Source organism: Centroberyx gerrardi, chromosome 16 (assembly GCF_048128805.1).
Source record: "Centroberyx gerrardi isolate f3 chromosome 16, fCenGer3.hap1.cur.20231027, whole genome shotgun sequence".
Classification (NCBI taxonomy): Eukaryota; Metazoa; Chordata; class Actinopteri; order Beryciformes; family Berycidae; genus Centroberyx; species Centroberyx gerrardi.
The window spans coordinates 19752247-19765700 of NC_136012.1; the positions used below are offsets into that span (position 1 = coordinate 19752247).

The 13454-nt window shown below is 40.7% G+C and overlaps 1 protein-coding gene across 1 annotated transcript in view; it reads right to left on the reverse strand.

The window, feature by feature from the left end:
- diaph2 (diaphanous-related formin 2) overlaps positions 1-13454 on the reverse strand; it is a 386425-nt gene that overhangs the window by 353546 nt on the left and 19425 nt on the right. The window contains exons 4-5 of the mRNA XM_078288946.1: positions 11761-11937; positions 3313-3417 (exon numbers count right to left, since the gene is read on the reverse strand). Coding sequence (XP_078145072.1) covers positions 3313-3417; positions 11761-11937 — 282 coding nt within the window. The remainder of the gene's footprint in view (positions 1-3312; positions 3418-11760; positions 11938-13454) is intronic.

The following is a 13454-nucleotide window of genomic DNA, read 5'->3' on the forward strand; positions in this document are numbered from 1 at the left end:
ACAAAATACTGGACAATCCCCCTTACAAGACCCTGCCATCACACCCTTCCTGACTCCCTGAGACACAGCACATTTGAATAGAAACAAAAAAAATCATCCATGGAAGGAATAAATGATTGCATTAGTGTAAAAGGCATGCTTTGGTAGTTTTATGATGTTGGCACACATTTAACAGGGAGAAAGACGAGAAAGACAGCAAGAAAAGAGATAAGAGAGAAAGGCAACTGTTCATGCAAAGTCAATGGTCAAGGATGTCCACAGACATACTCCTGCAAAAGCGGAGCTAGATTCCATTCAAACACACAACTTATATTCAAATGAACAGGGTCAATGTAGAAGTTTTCCTTGAAAAGACATTCCATTTTGCGTTTGGGGTAATTTGCACGACTCCTGCTGAGGCACCCTGGTAGAGCATGGGAGTGTTCTCAATCTTGCCTGGTGATAGACTAGTATAGAGGTGGCAAGAAAAACTCACACTCTTGAAAGACATATTTGACAGGAGTAAACAAACTAATAATCTGCCTACTCTCCCATTAGCTATAATTTCAAGCCAGATAGCTTTAAAGAAATAGTCCAGATAGTATATCAACATGCTAATACTTTGGTAGAATGATGAACACGTAAGAAAGATGTGATTTGGGAGGCAAATCGAAGCAAAATCATCTAAAGCTATTGAAATTCAAGGTTTTTTAGGCTGTTCCTTCTATGTGGAAGAAAAAGAATAATGTTGCATTTTGTGAGGCACCAAATCACTCTCTCAATTGAGCAGGTCTGTAGAGAGAGAGGAGAAAAAAGGCCACAGGATACTAGGGGATATTTCTTGTTCAACCAATATTTACAGATTTAAACATCCATCTCCAATGCAATCTCAGCAAGCCCACATACTCTGCATTAGCTGTAGCTTAAGGGAGATGGATGGGTGTTCAAGTCTAAATGGATGGATTTGGAGTATTGACGTGGGCATGGGGGGGGGCTGGTGACATTCATGAATGCCCTCACTGACCTTTGTACACACGTGTATTTTCATGACTGCAGTAAAAATAAGATGTCTACATAAGAATAAAATAAAAGTCATTACAAATAACACTGTCTTGTCAAATATTTGACGGTGACATTATGACCCAGTCTAGAACAAACAGGAAAATTAGGTGTGAGTGCATTAATGAGTGAGTGGATGGATGCAAGTTAGTCCGTTTCCCTGAAAAAAACAGAAAAGTCCCACCAAAGCCCCAAAACAGTGATCTCACCAGACAGCAATCATCTTTGGTAGAGAAAGAATTAGACACACATTAAAGGTAAAGGCACCACAGCAAAACAGAGAGACCCCAGCATCTAGAAAACGCACCACTCCCATTCACTCTTATTCACCTATCAACATTTAACATTTTATTTTAATCTAGTGCACACTACATTTCTCATCATTGACCAGTAGACCCTGCAAAAGAATATAGGCTTAATCCGGGTCAAAAAATTTGACCATTTCTCAAAAACAGCCCAATTAGTTAAAGGTTAAAGCAATTATGAAACCAACCTTCCAAAAGACTGACTAAAGTATCTAAAGTTTAGTGCTTCTGAGGCATTAAAATGTACCGCACTTGCTTAAGGTTTGCAGAGAATATGCTGATTGTGGGCTATGCATGGGCTCTAGCTGTGAAGATTCCCCTCAAATTAAGGATATGAAGACCAGGATCAGACTATTAAAGACATCACAGAGCACAGGATCACTCAAAGGCAGTTTAGACAACATTCTCACAAGCTGCAGGCTGGAAGGCTTTTGCTCCATTTTCACTATATTTATTTTATACAAATAGATTTTCTCTCTTCCCATCTACCAGGAGCTCATATTCCCACAAAATATCCATTTGAAGACATTAGTCCATCTTGAAAAGTTATTCAACCTAGTATTGAGTATTTAAATCATATTTCTCTTAAAACAAGTGAAAAAATTGCAATAAGATAATTCCACTTGCTTCCACTGCATCAACTTGTTTCATTGATATTCTAGAATTCTAGGAAGCATATGACTCTTGTCTCTAGAAAATTCCTGAAACAAGAAATTGCATTTTTAAGCGAGTTAAATTATCTAACCCGTTTGGCAGATTGTTTTTCACTTGTTTTAAGAAAAATAAGATTTTTAAGACTCAATACAAGATTAAATAACTTGCTAAAATGGATATTTTTTGCAGCGACCCCCTGCTAAATTCCTCTACAGAGGAATAATTGGCCTGCTGTGTAATCCTGTGTCTTTCTCAGTTACACAAATAGGTTGTGTGTATTGTCTTTCTTACTGAGAAGGGGATTTGGTAGCAGTGTCACACATTTATCACCCAGAAACACGCATAGATGTCCCCTACACTGTTAAGCTCAAACTAAGCTGGTTTCCTGCCCACTCCTATCACAGCAGTATGTGGCAAAGTGTGTATGTGTGGGTGTGGATGTGTATGTGTGCACATGCATGAAGCTGTACATGTGTAGATACAACTACAATCATCACTGACATTGAACCGTTCCCCTCCTTCAACCCTACCGAATATGGAAGCAGGGTGCTGACAGACATCCCTTTTTGTCCTCTGTCCTTTGACTACACAGATTACGTTATTCATTTGAATAAAATATCAGTGCTCACAAAGCATAATGGGCCCTGTGAAGAATTCAATCATCTCGGGTAATCATCATTATCAATAATGCCAGTTAATTACCATAACAATGAGGAAGGTAATAAATGATGATGTCAAGAGTAGGGCCACCAGGTTCGGGGAGCGACGGGGACAGAAATCACTTTTCTTCTTCTGTGCTGATGTGATTTTCACCTCACAAGCATGGCCATAACTTCATAAAGAGGATGGGGGAATTTACCCTAAAACTCATGGATTACCTTCAAAACTCAGTGGCTTTACTGCTGTTTTTGGTTTAGAGTGATGCAAGGGTCATGTTCCAGATTACTGTGCACGAAGGGGTAACACACTCCAAAATCGAGCGAAAACCTGCTTCCCTCCCCAAATATAAAAGCACCTGAGAGAACACAGTCCAACAAAAGCGTTTTGATAAGCACCCAGAAAAACAAGGAAGAAAGTAAATGAAAGTTGCAATCAAAGACTTGGGGCTCAAGCATGAAAAGAGGAGAGAGAGAGAGGGGGAGAGAAAACAAGATATAAGAAAGAGAGCCATAAAGCAGAGGATCAGGTTAAACTCATTATTCTGTAGCGTCTTGTAGAGTGTCATGATATTTCATCCCACCCACTATAACTACACAGTACACACTCACTCAAGGTCCATCTGAGAAAGAGCTCTTTGGTTTATTCTCCCACTTACAGATTTGGCAGTGGCTGAGATGTACTGGACCACCATCTCGCGTTTGGTGCTCAGGTCCTTCCCACGCAGCGGGGCTTTGCGTTCCTCATTCAGGTTCATGTCCTCCTGAAAACAGAAGTGCACAAACAATGCAGAGAAAATGAGGAGAAAATTTCTTCTTATATTCATAAACCTTATTTAATATTAACTAATGTTTAATGGCAGAGACTGGGAATTAACCATATTTAGAACAACAGATTTAAGCAGAGTATTAAACAGATAAAATGCGAAAAACTCGATAAGCATATTTTAAAAATATTTATATTGGCATTTCTGCTTTATTAGACAGAACACATTAGAAGGCAATAAACAGAATAGGAGGGAAAGAAAGGAGATGGCAGGAAACTGAGCCAAAACCGAATCATCAACACCCATCATCAACCCTAACCCTAACCCAAATAGGAAGCCCAAACACTTCAACCTAATAAAAACATTAACATTCAAGTCTTTCAAAACCTAAAATTGTGAACCAAGTTATTTACTGAGCAATAATTTCATGACAGAATGACAGAATAATTTAAATGACAGAAATATTCTCTTTGGAGCCCCTAAAAAATTATACTTTCATTTCCACTATAACCCTTTTTCATCAGACCCTGTCCTTCTACGGTTGAATACGTTTCGTCTCCGTCTTTATGTCTTTGTTATAGTCGGGAGGTACAGCAACAGGAAATAATGACAGTAATAATTAGTCAGAGAAACAAAAGCAGCAAGGCTACAGCAGGATATACTGTACAACTCACCTCTGAACAAGAGAGCAGAATCAAACAACACAGCCTCTATTGAGGCCATGCAATCACATCAGATAGGCAGTATCTGCGTCTTATTGGGAGTATTATCTTTGTGCTACTTTCATTCTGCATCACAAAAGAGGTCTTTCATGTGAGGGAGATGAGGGGATGGAGTGAAGGCCGGACAGAGCACTAAAAGCTAGGGAATGACATGATGATTAGAATGGAGGGGGGATGTTTATCAGGAGCACTCTCGCACAAAGAGATGGCTGAAATAAAAAGAGAGAAAAAACATCCTCCTCAGAGTTTTAGGACGGGGAAGCTATTGTTGTGGAGCCATGCTGCCCTCTGCTGGGGAGCGAAGAGAATGATGCATTCTTCGGTTTAGCTCAGGGATCTCAGAGCATTTGCCATGGAGGGCCGAGCGTGTGCAGGTTTTCGCTCCAACCAAAGACCACACCAGGTGTTTTCACCGATTAGTTCCTCCCTCTCATCAGTGAAATCAGCTGGAGTGGTATTTGGTTGGAACAAAAAATGCAGATTCTCAGTCCTCCATGGCACATGTTTTGAGACCCCTGGTTTAGCTGATCTGATTTGGCAGTGATTCCCCTCCATCTAATTCACAACAGTGGCCAATGTAAAGACTAGGAAACTGACCTGATAAATGAAGCATATGTCTACTCAATAAAAACACTGTATCATATAATGGTTTGAACTTCTTGCGTCTAATCTGGCTTTAACAGTGCTTGCTTCATTTGTCAGTGGAGCATGGGCAGGATTCCCATCCAGGGGCACCATGACCTAAATTCCTCCAACTACATTTCCTCTAGTAAATACCCTCTGAGCTAGAAAGCCATTAACATCCTTTTTGTGGCACAGGGAGAAAAAAACTGCAGCTGAAACTTTTACAATTGGCAGTTTTTTACCCAAGGAAACCAGCAGGTTTTTTTAATTAATCTCTGAACCCTGCTAATTTAGCTGCTTAATTGGCATTCAATAAACGTGGCAAGGAGGAGAGAATATGTTATAGGAGGGGGTAGGAGTGGCGGGGCCTGCGGGACGCTTGTCAGGGGCAAACTGGAAGAACGAGCCCTCCACTTTTTGCCTCCAAGATGATTTATGCTCTTTTATTAATTATACCCTCATAGGCTACATGGAAGAGTCCTAAGATATCTCTGACTATGTTGCTTGGGTAATTGAAATTACTACATTGGAGCTTATATCCATGACAGTGGAGTTATCTAGAAATATGTTCTAGATCTTGTTATCTCATGTTTGTCTGGCAAGGTCTGCTAAGCAGTTGCTAATCTGACTGGGTTTGTCTTGCATTTGCCCAAATCAGAATTAATCTCATTCTGCGGCAGTTGGCATACTCGGCATCGTGGAGGGGAATTGGGGGACACTGTCCCTCCCAGTGGACCATTGTACCCCCCTCTGAGGGGGGAAACACACACGTAAAAATACTTACCTTTTGTCAAATTATTGATTTGTTCTGGTGCCAACACTGACAGTTGGAAACAACCTCAGAAAACAGAGCAAGGAAAAATTATGTCCAAGATGGACAAACATTTCAGGCCAATGCAGAGCAATGTGCCTGTGAACACAGCCCAACCCAGGGTGTCTGGGGCTTTGGGCATCCACAGGCTTCCATTCGCAAGGATAATTAATGGCTACCATCATATCATATGGATACAATCCAAGCTATGAGAAAAGTGGATCTAAGAGGAGCAGAAGAGGTAAAAAACTGTTTGCTCTGCTTCAACTGTGACAAATCGATTATTTTGTCCACTGCCCCCAAGTTTGATTCATGAGGAGCGTGTAAGGGCACACATAGTGGCTCTCCTGTTGGCTGGTTTTAGTGTCCTGGTGCAGAGTGTAACTGCTGAGGGATCACATAGGAGCTTATTACTGGGAGTGTTCATCCTGGCAATGGGGCAGAGAGAGGCACATAAAACCGCAAACTAGCCACACCTGCACTGCAATGTTACATTTCTCTTTCACTGGTCCTGCCTGTTCCCCCTCAAAGCTATACACAGTAATCTTAACAGTGAGCAGAAAACTCCTCAAGAACGGTAACAGAGACAGATTGGCACTGGACTCAGATCAATTCAGTCAACCCTAAATAAGAATGTCATGTTCATGGAGGTTTTGGTGTTGACTAGGGCTGAAACGATTCCTCGAGAAACTCGAGTAACTCGATTACTAAAAATCATCAATGCAAATTCTTTGCATCGAAGCTTCGTTTAATCCATATAACTATATACACACTCAGTGTTTCGCACGGATGATTATTACTGTTGCACAACGCGCTGGAGAAAGAGAGAGAAAATAGCGAGGGGCGAAGAGAAGAGACAGGCCAGAGAAAACGACAGAAAGTGTCCAAAGTTTCGGATCCAGTGTTGCCAACTTGGCGACTTTGTCGCTAGACTTAGCGACTTTTCAGACCCCCCTGGCGACTTTATTTCTCAAAAGCGACTAGCGACAAATCTGCCGACTTTTTCTGACCATGGGAAGCAATGTTAATGTGTTGAATCCCAAAGCATTTGGCAATAAATTGGTTCGGCTGATGCCGGTTTTCTCTACTTGCTTGTCTAATCCAGAGAGGTCTGACGGTCACAGCGCTTCCCACACACAGTGTAGCTCCCTCCCTCCGCTGAGAGCAGGGACTGTAGGATATGGTCCACTTGTAATTGCTACCGGCGTACCCCGAAACTGGCCCGGGTGGGCGGAGTCAGCACTTAATATTAAAACGGGATGAGATGAAGGCTAGTAAAGAATGCACGTTAATTATGGCTATATGTAATGGCTAGTTAAGAACGTAAATCAATATGGTGGCTAGTTATGATGTCCCTAAGTTAGCTAAGTTTTGCTCAAGAAAATAACCACAGAAAATAAAATGCTGCAGTCAATTTGTGAAAGCCTGAGCTTCATTCATGTTATTATTATGATAGTCACACACACACACACACACACACACACACACACACACACACACCTACTCCCCTCACAGTGATGCATAAAATACCCCAGAAAGCAAAATATCAGGTGGTGTAAGTAGCAATTGGAGCCTAAAATGCACTAGTCCAATACAGCAGGTATATTCAGTTTAGTTTGATTGCAGTGAGTAGGGTCAGCAGGTGTAGGGCAACCCTTCAACATACCAAATAAATGTACATTAGCCAGTCTTATGAACTTGTATGATATTTAGGCCTAGTAATAAATATCAATAATAATTATTATTTCACCTCGTTTTCAGTAAATCACAGTGTCGTATGGACAGCTTCGTGCGGACAGCTTTTCTCTTTTGTATATTTACTATTGCTCTTTAATAAAGCAAATGTATTTTTTATCCGATTGCTCGATTAATCGATGGAATAATCGGTAGAATACTCGATTACTAAAATAATCGATAGCTGCAGCCCTAGTGTTGACAGACGCCAAACACGAAGACATGGAAGCAGCATCTGAACAATGCCTTGACTGTTCATGGCAGATCAGTGAAAAATGATTAAAATGTGCCCATACAACTATTGGCAGAAGACCATGCTGTCAAGGGGATGTTGTCTTGATGGCGAGAACAAGTTGGCACCACCAGTCACCCGAGCCGCTGCTTCCCTTGCCCGAGCATTTTACAGACAATTATCAGTCTGATTGTTAATGAAAGGGGTTGGGGTGTCAAGGGTGTCAGACATGTGGTGCAGGGGTTTCACCACTTGCTGAATGTTGATGTCAACTGGTGGGTTCAGACATGTTATATCTTTTTTCTCTGTCTTCCCAGCACGAAGCCCACGCATTAAGAGTCCACTGCCGCTCTCTCGGTGATATGCGACTACCTGAGATTTCATCAGTGGATTTACTGCTGTGCATTTTGATCAGGGGCTCTGAGGTCCAGCTGTGCACATCTTGGAGAATCCAAGGACAAGACAAGCACACATACACAATAAAGACGCATACCTTTCTCAAGGCAGTGCTGCATTTTAACTTTGCCTGAGGTTTAATGAATATACTCCCCTCCTCCGTGGTTAGCTTCAAAAATACTAGGAAGGGTTTATTTGGTTTTACTCTAACTGAGTGTTTCTCTTTCCCTTTGATGACCTATCAGTAATAGGCTGTGTGCTATGTAGGCTTTGAGATATACAGGGCAAAGTGTAGACCACTTTCTAGAGGAAAAATATTTTCACTTTCCCCTAGTCATTAATGCACAGTAGGTGGTCAGACTAATATGCCACAGGTCATCCCTTCATTTGGAGCAAGCTAGACATCTAAGGCTGTGGCATGTAGCATCATGATAACAATCAACAAGGGAAAGGATTTAAGGACAAAGAGAGCAACTAAAATGTATCTGTGTATGAGATACAAAAAGATAGAGAGATGAGAAAGAGATAGACAAGAAAGAAAAACTAGTAGCATCAAAGAAAACTGCCCACCACTGTCATTTCAGTGTTGGATACTTCAGAGGAGAAAAGTTTACAATCTATGAGGCAAACAGTGGTAGCCTCGAAAGTACATAAGTAAATAACCCTTTTCTTTTTTATTTCATTACTGTAATTATACTTTCCACCCCAGAGTGTCAACGCCCGTCAAGTGTCAGACCAGCAAACATGCCTTCTCTGTCTCCCGTCACTGAGCAAATTGAAGCCTGGGTTTAATGTCACGCCACTGTGAGCACAAACATAGTAATTGAGAGGTGAACTGAGTGACAGGGATGAGCACCCAGGCAAGAAAACACTGAGCAGTAGCCTGATGAAAACCAGGAGCACTGTCCGCATTTCTCTGGCCCTGGCAATAAAGACCATTGTATGAGAAAAAAGGAAAGGCCGGGGCCACACACACACATACACACACACACACACACAGATACAAACATACTTGCACCCAGACACACTACACACAACCTATGCAATGAAGCCAGAGTAATTCAGCTCCCGACTTCAAAGAGATGGGCTGAAAGCTTTTTGTTAGATTTCAATCCTGCAGTACATAAGGGCAAGAGCCCATTTCAATGGAGTAAAATTGCAAGTGTGAAAGAGCTTTGACCTCACAGATGGGTGTGAGTTGAACTTTGTGTGTTGAACTCAGTGTTCATGGTGACAGTCGCCTAGAGAGCATGCAGGTGGAGCTCTGGTTGATGGAAGCTTAACATCTGAATGCAAAATCCATTCATCTTTACTGTAAATAGAGTTCTTTCAGGTCTATATAAGATGGTATCTATGTGAAAGATTGCTGTAGCATTGTACATGCTCCAGATATAATACGTCTTTTTCTCACTGATTTGTACAAACCTTATCCTTGAGGATGTCAGGAGTAAAGGAAGAGGTCATGCGTAACCCCACAAGAGGGCACTGTTTAGTCTCACCAAGGGAGTTACATGGTAATGCTCATTGTCGTCATAGTAAAAGATTGCTTACTGGATATATTGCAATGAGCAGGGCAATTAGCTCTGTGTGTCATTACTCATGTGATCAAAATATTATGAGGTTTAGGGGGCTTTTAACCTGCAAAAGCTATGTCAGTGGTTTTCAATCTTGGTCCTGGGGACCCAGAGTGCTGCTGGTTTTCTATCCCACCAAGTAGTTAATTGAAGTTAATTGCATTCAATTTGCATCCCACGTGTAAAATAGCTCCCGATTAGATGGCTAGAATAAAAACCAGCATGGCTCTGGGTCCTGAGGACCAGAATTGAAAACCAATGCTCTACGGAAAAAAAAAACGAACAAAGAAAAGTTGTCTCAATGAACTGTGCAAAGCAGTAAGACATTTAAATCTTTGTGAGTGGGACACTAGTGTGGTGAAAAGTGACATAATGTGTCAGATCACAGCTGTGGTGTGGTGAGAGCTGGTGATGAACTGCTGAAGGATGTGGTTAGCGGGTGTTGACGGATGGAGATGTGAGTACACTTAAGCTCACATATCTGCCTCATACAAACTCATAGCTGTCCCATTCCTTTTCAAATCACTGGCACCAAACACCACAACTTGTGAGCTGTTTTGTAGACATCAGAGAGGTTGCAATAACAGACAATGGTCAAGCATAACAAGTGGATTGCCAAAAGGGTAAACAAAACCCTATTGTTTGTGTGAGCACTTCTGCTATTTTGCACCATAAGAACCCATATGAGTCTACGTTGGTGTGAAGATCCAAATATACATTTTTGCCTTTTCTATATTTGGTATTAATACAGTCATTTGTGTTTTGTGGGACTAGTTTTTTAGACCGATTGAGTAAATACTGTATTATCTCAAACTTTCTAGATACAAGAAGAAATTCTCTACAGCTCTACTCTCATGGAAAAGCATACTGTGAAAATGACTCTCAGTCAAGGAAACCTGAATTATGGAGCTAAGTGAAAAGTCGTGACAGCATGACACTCTACTGTCTGTGCGTGATCTATGTGCTCTCTACGCTAAGGATCTGTGTGATTTGAGAGCTGAGGCTGGGCTCTGTGCACTGAGCCAGGTAAGTACTGTACGGAAGCTTAGACAGCGCACAGAGCTGCCTACTGATTAGGAAAAAAGGCAAATGTGCCCTACTTGGAGACAGAAAAGCAGTGAAGCCCCAACACTGACAAACTGTATCATTGAAAGGATTTTGAATAAACCATTCTGTAGCTTTTCTTTTGATACTAGAAAACGCTTTTACTGTGTGTAGCAGAACATTTGGGGTGAATAGTGGAGAGTGCTCCAGGAACAACTGGCAATACATGACTGTATTATTATGATGGCAGCTGCAGACTACTGCGTGTCTCAGATTCACCCACAGCTCTCTAATATGGATGTTGCTGGGCTGTGACCACGATCACATACATATACTATCAATAGTGTCATGCTCTGATGGTGACTCCCCATGTTCACACTGCAAGCAACTTGGTTAATGGGTGACTCTATTCTAATACCATTTGTGGGCAAGATGTTCTGACTGCATCTATGTAGCGGCCTTGTGCAGCTACACATTTTTTAACAGTCACATCATGTATTTTTCACTGCTTTGGTATTGCCTTTCATGAAGTTACCTTGTTTTGATGAGTTAAAATAGCTAGCAAGCTCTAACTAGGTAGTATCAATCAAAAATAAACAAAGAAATGCAAAATTACTTCAGAGCTTACCATCAACCCCAACAATGGATGAAACTATTCTCCAAGGCAAGCATCATTTCTGAGACGCTTATTGGAGTAGTCTTTCAAATAAAAGTTGCAGAGAACTAGAAAGCTCTGAAAGGCTGTTATGTTCTCATCCATTTTGCACATGCCAGGTGGAGCTATTGATGAAACAAAATCACATCAATAGCGAAACAAAGAAGCATGGAAAATCTGATTGGCTGTTGACTGCGAAAAGTTCAGCAATGGCCAACTTTTTTTGACCAACAACCTTGTTGACTGTCCACACATCGGCTGAGTTTTGCTGGTCACTCAACTCTATTGTAAATTAATGGACACCCGGTGACTTATTGATCATGTTGCTTGCAGTGTGAACATGGTGTAACACCGATGATGAAAGGATCATATTATAAGATATAGCCTATGCAAGGCAAATTAAATTTCTCTTCCCCTCTGCATATTCCTCCTAGATCATTTTGGTTCTGAGTCAGATGCTCTACTTCTAAGCTAACCTTCCATCCCACAGAGAGGCATTTAAACACATTAAAAAGATTCACTTGATACAACAGAAACACCAGGCTCACCATCATCTTCTCAAAAAGGTCGATGATCTCCTTCTCCGAGAGGTTCATGGAGCGGTCGTCGAAGAGGGGCTGGGGCACAGGCAGTTCAGCCTGGGTGGACAGGGGATCTGTAGGGTGCTGTATCAGAGGCTTCTCCTTCTTCATCCCTGTTTTCCTGAAACTGGTGATCCGGTCACGCTGAAAGGAAAAGAGGAGTGTGTGTGATATTAAAATATTGCACTTTGAAGAGCAAGTGAAGTTCTGTTATTCGGGCTATGTCATGTAGCCACAGTATGAATATATAACAACCTGTAAAAGTTCAAATGGAAACAGTTTCTCCCTATTAGTCATGGAGCTGTGCTTATGTGTGGACTGCAAGTTTAATTTTTTGTCTACACATAACTATTCTGTAATGATTAGGTCTAAAAAAAAAACATGTTTATGAATCACTAAGAAAGATGGAATTTTTGTTGAAACTTAAATGTAGTTGTAGCACAAAACACACTTGACACAGTATGATGTATAAAACCTATTATTAGGACATCACTTACCATCCTACTTAAAGTGCCAGGGTTTGTGTACATGCACAGGATATAAAATTAGACTAGTCTAAGTGTATAATGGCAAATTAAACTCACTGCCATAACATCAGTGAGTTACAGTTCAGTCTCCTTGTTGTATTCATCAACTGTCACTATGTCGGTGAATGCAGAAAAGTAAAGTCTAGTGTCATATTATGTACGATAGATCAAAAGAAGATACAGCCGGCACACATTTGTTAGTGGGTCAGAAGTAGTACTTGAACAACATGCACCAGTCAATGTTAGTCATCTTTAGTAAAAATGTATTAGTTCATGCTGGATGAACGCACATATAAATGAGATGGAAAGACAAACACATGATGATGACATACGTGATGCCACTACTTTCTGTTTATTGAAATCTTAGTGGATGGACCAAATGCATGGAAAGGCGAAATAGTGACATTTCTTGGTAAGCTGTAGCTGCATTTTGACATTACAGGCTACATCCCAGACCTGATGCAACACTGTATATGGCTCTAGGTGTTTAAGTTAGGCTATTTGTTAACCAAGGCTAATGAGTATAACATAAAAAGGCTCCGGGCTGAAACATTTCATCTTAAGTGTTACTGGTGATTACACACTAAATGATCTATGGGCTGCTTACAGTAGTCTAGGTGCTATGGGCATAATTTTATTGATGATAAAAAAATTAACAAAAGACGGTGCTAAACTTACAGAAACATGGAACCATAGGAAAACCATACAAGGCACTGCTTGTTATATTTACTGATGTGCTCAAAACATCATGAGACCAAATAGCACCATTTTATAACCAAATGGTTCTTTACACTTATTCATAAAAAATATTCTTTAATATTTAGACAGTATTATGAAGCCGTAACAGTAGATGACATAAGTGGGATTTCAACTTTGACATTGATGTTACTAAATGGAAATACTATTGGCTTGAAGAGCAGTGGATAATCAGGTTCAAGAGGTTCTTCAAATATTAATTATTCTATGAAGCACCATTTAGTCAACATATATCAAAAGAACCACTTTTTGGAGTGTGTATTTTCATTCCTGTGAACAGTCAGAAAACATAAAGCCCATAAAATAATTTTGAATATTACTTAATATTTGGTTATTATTTTATTATCACTAATTGAATTGTAGCCTACACAGGATACA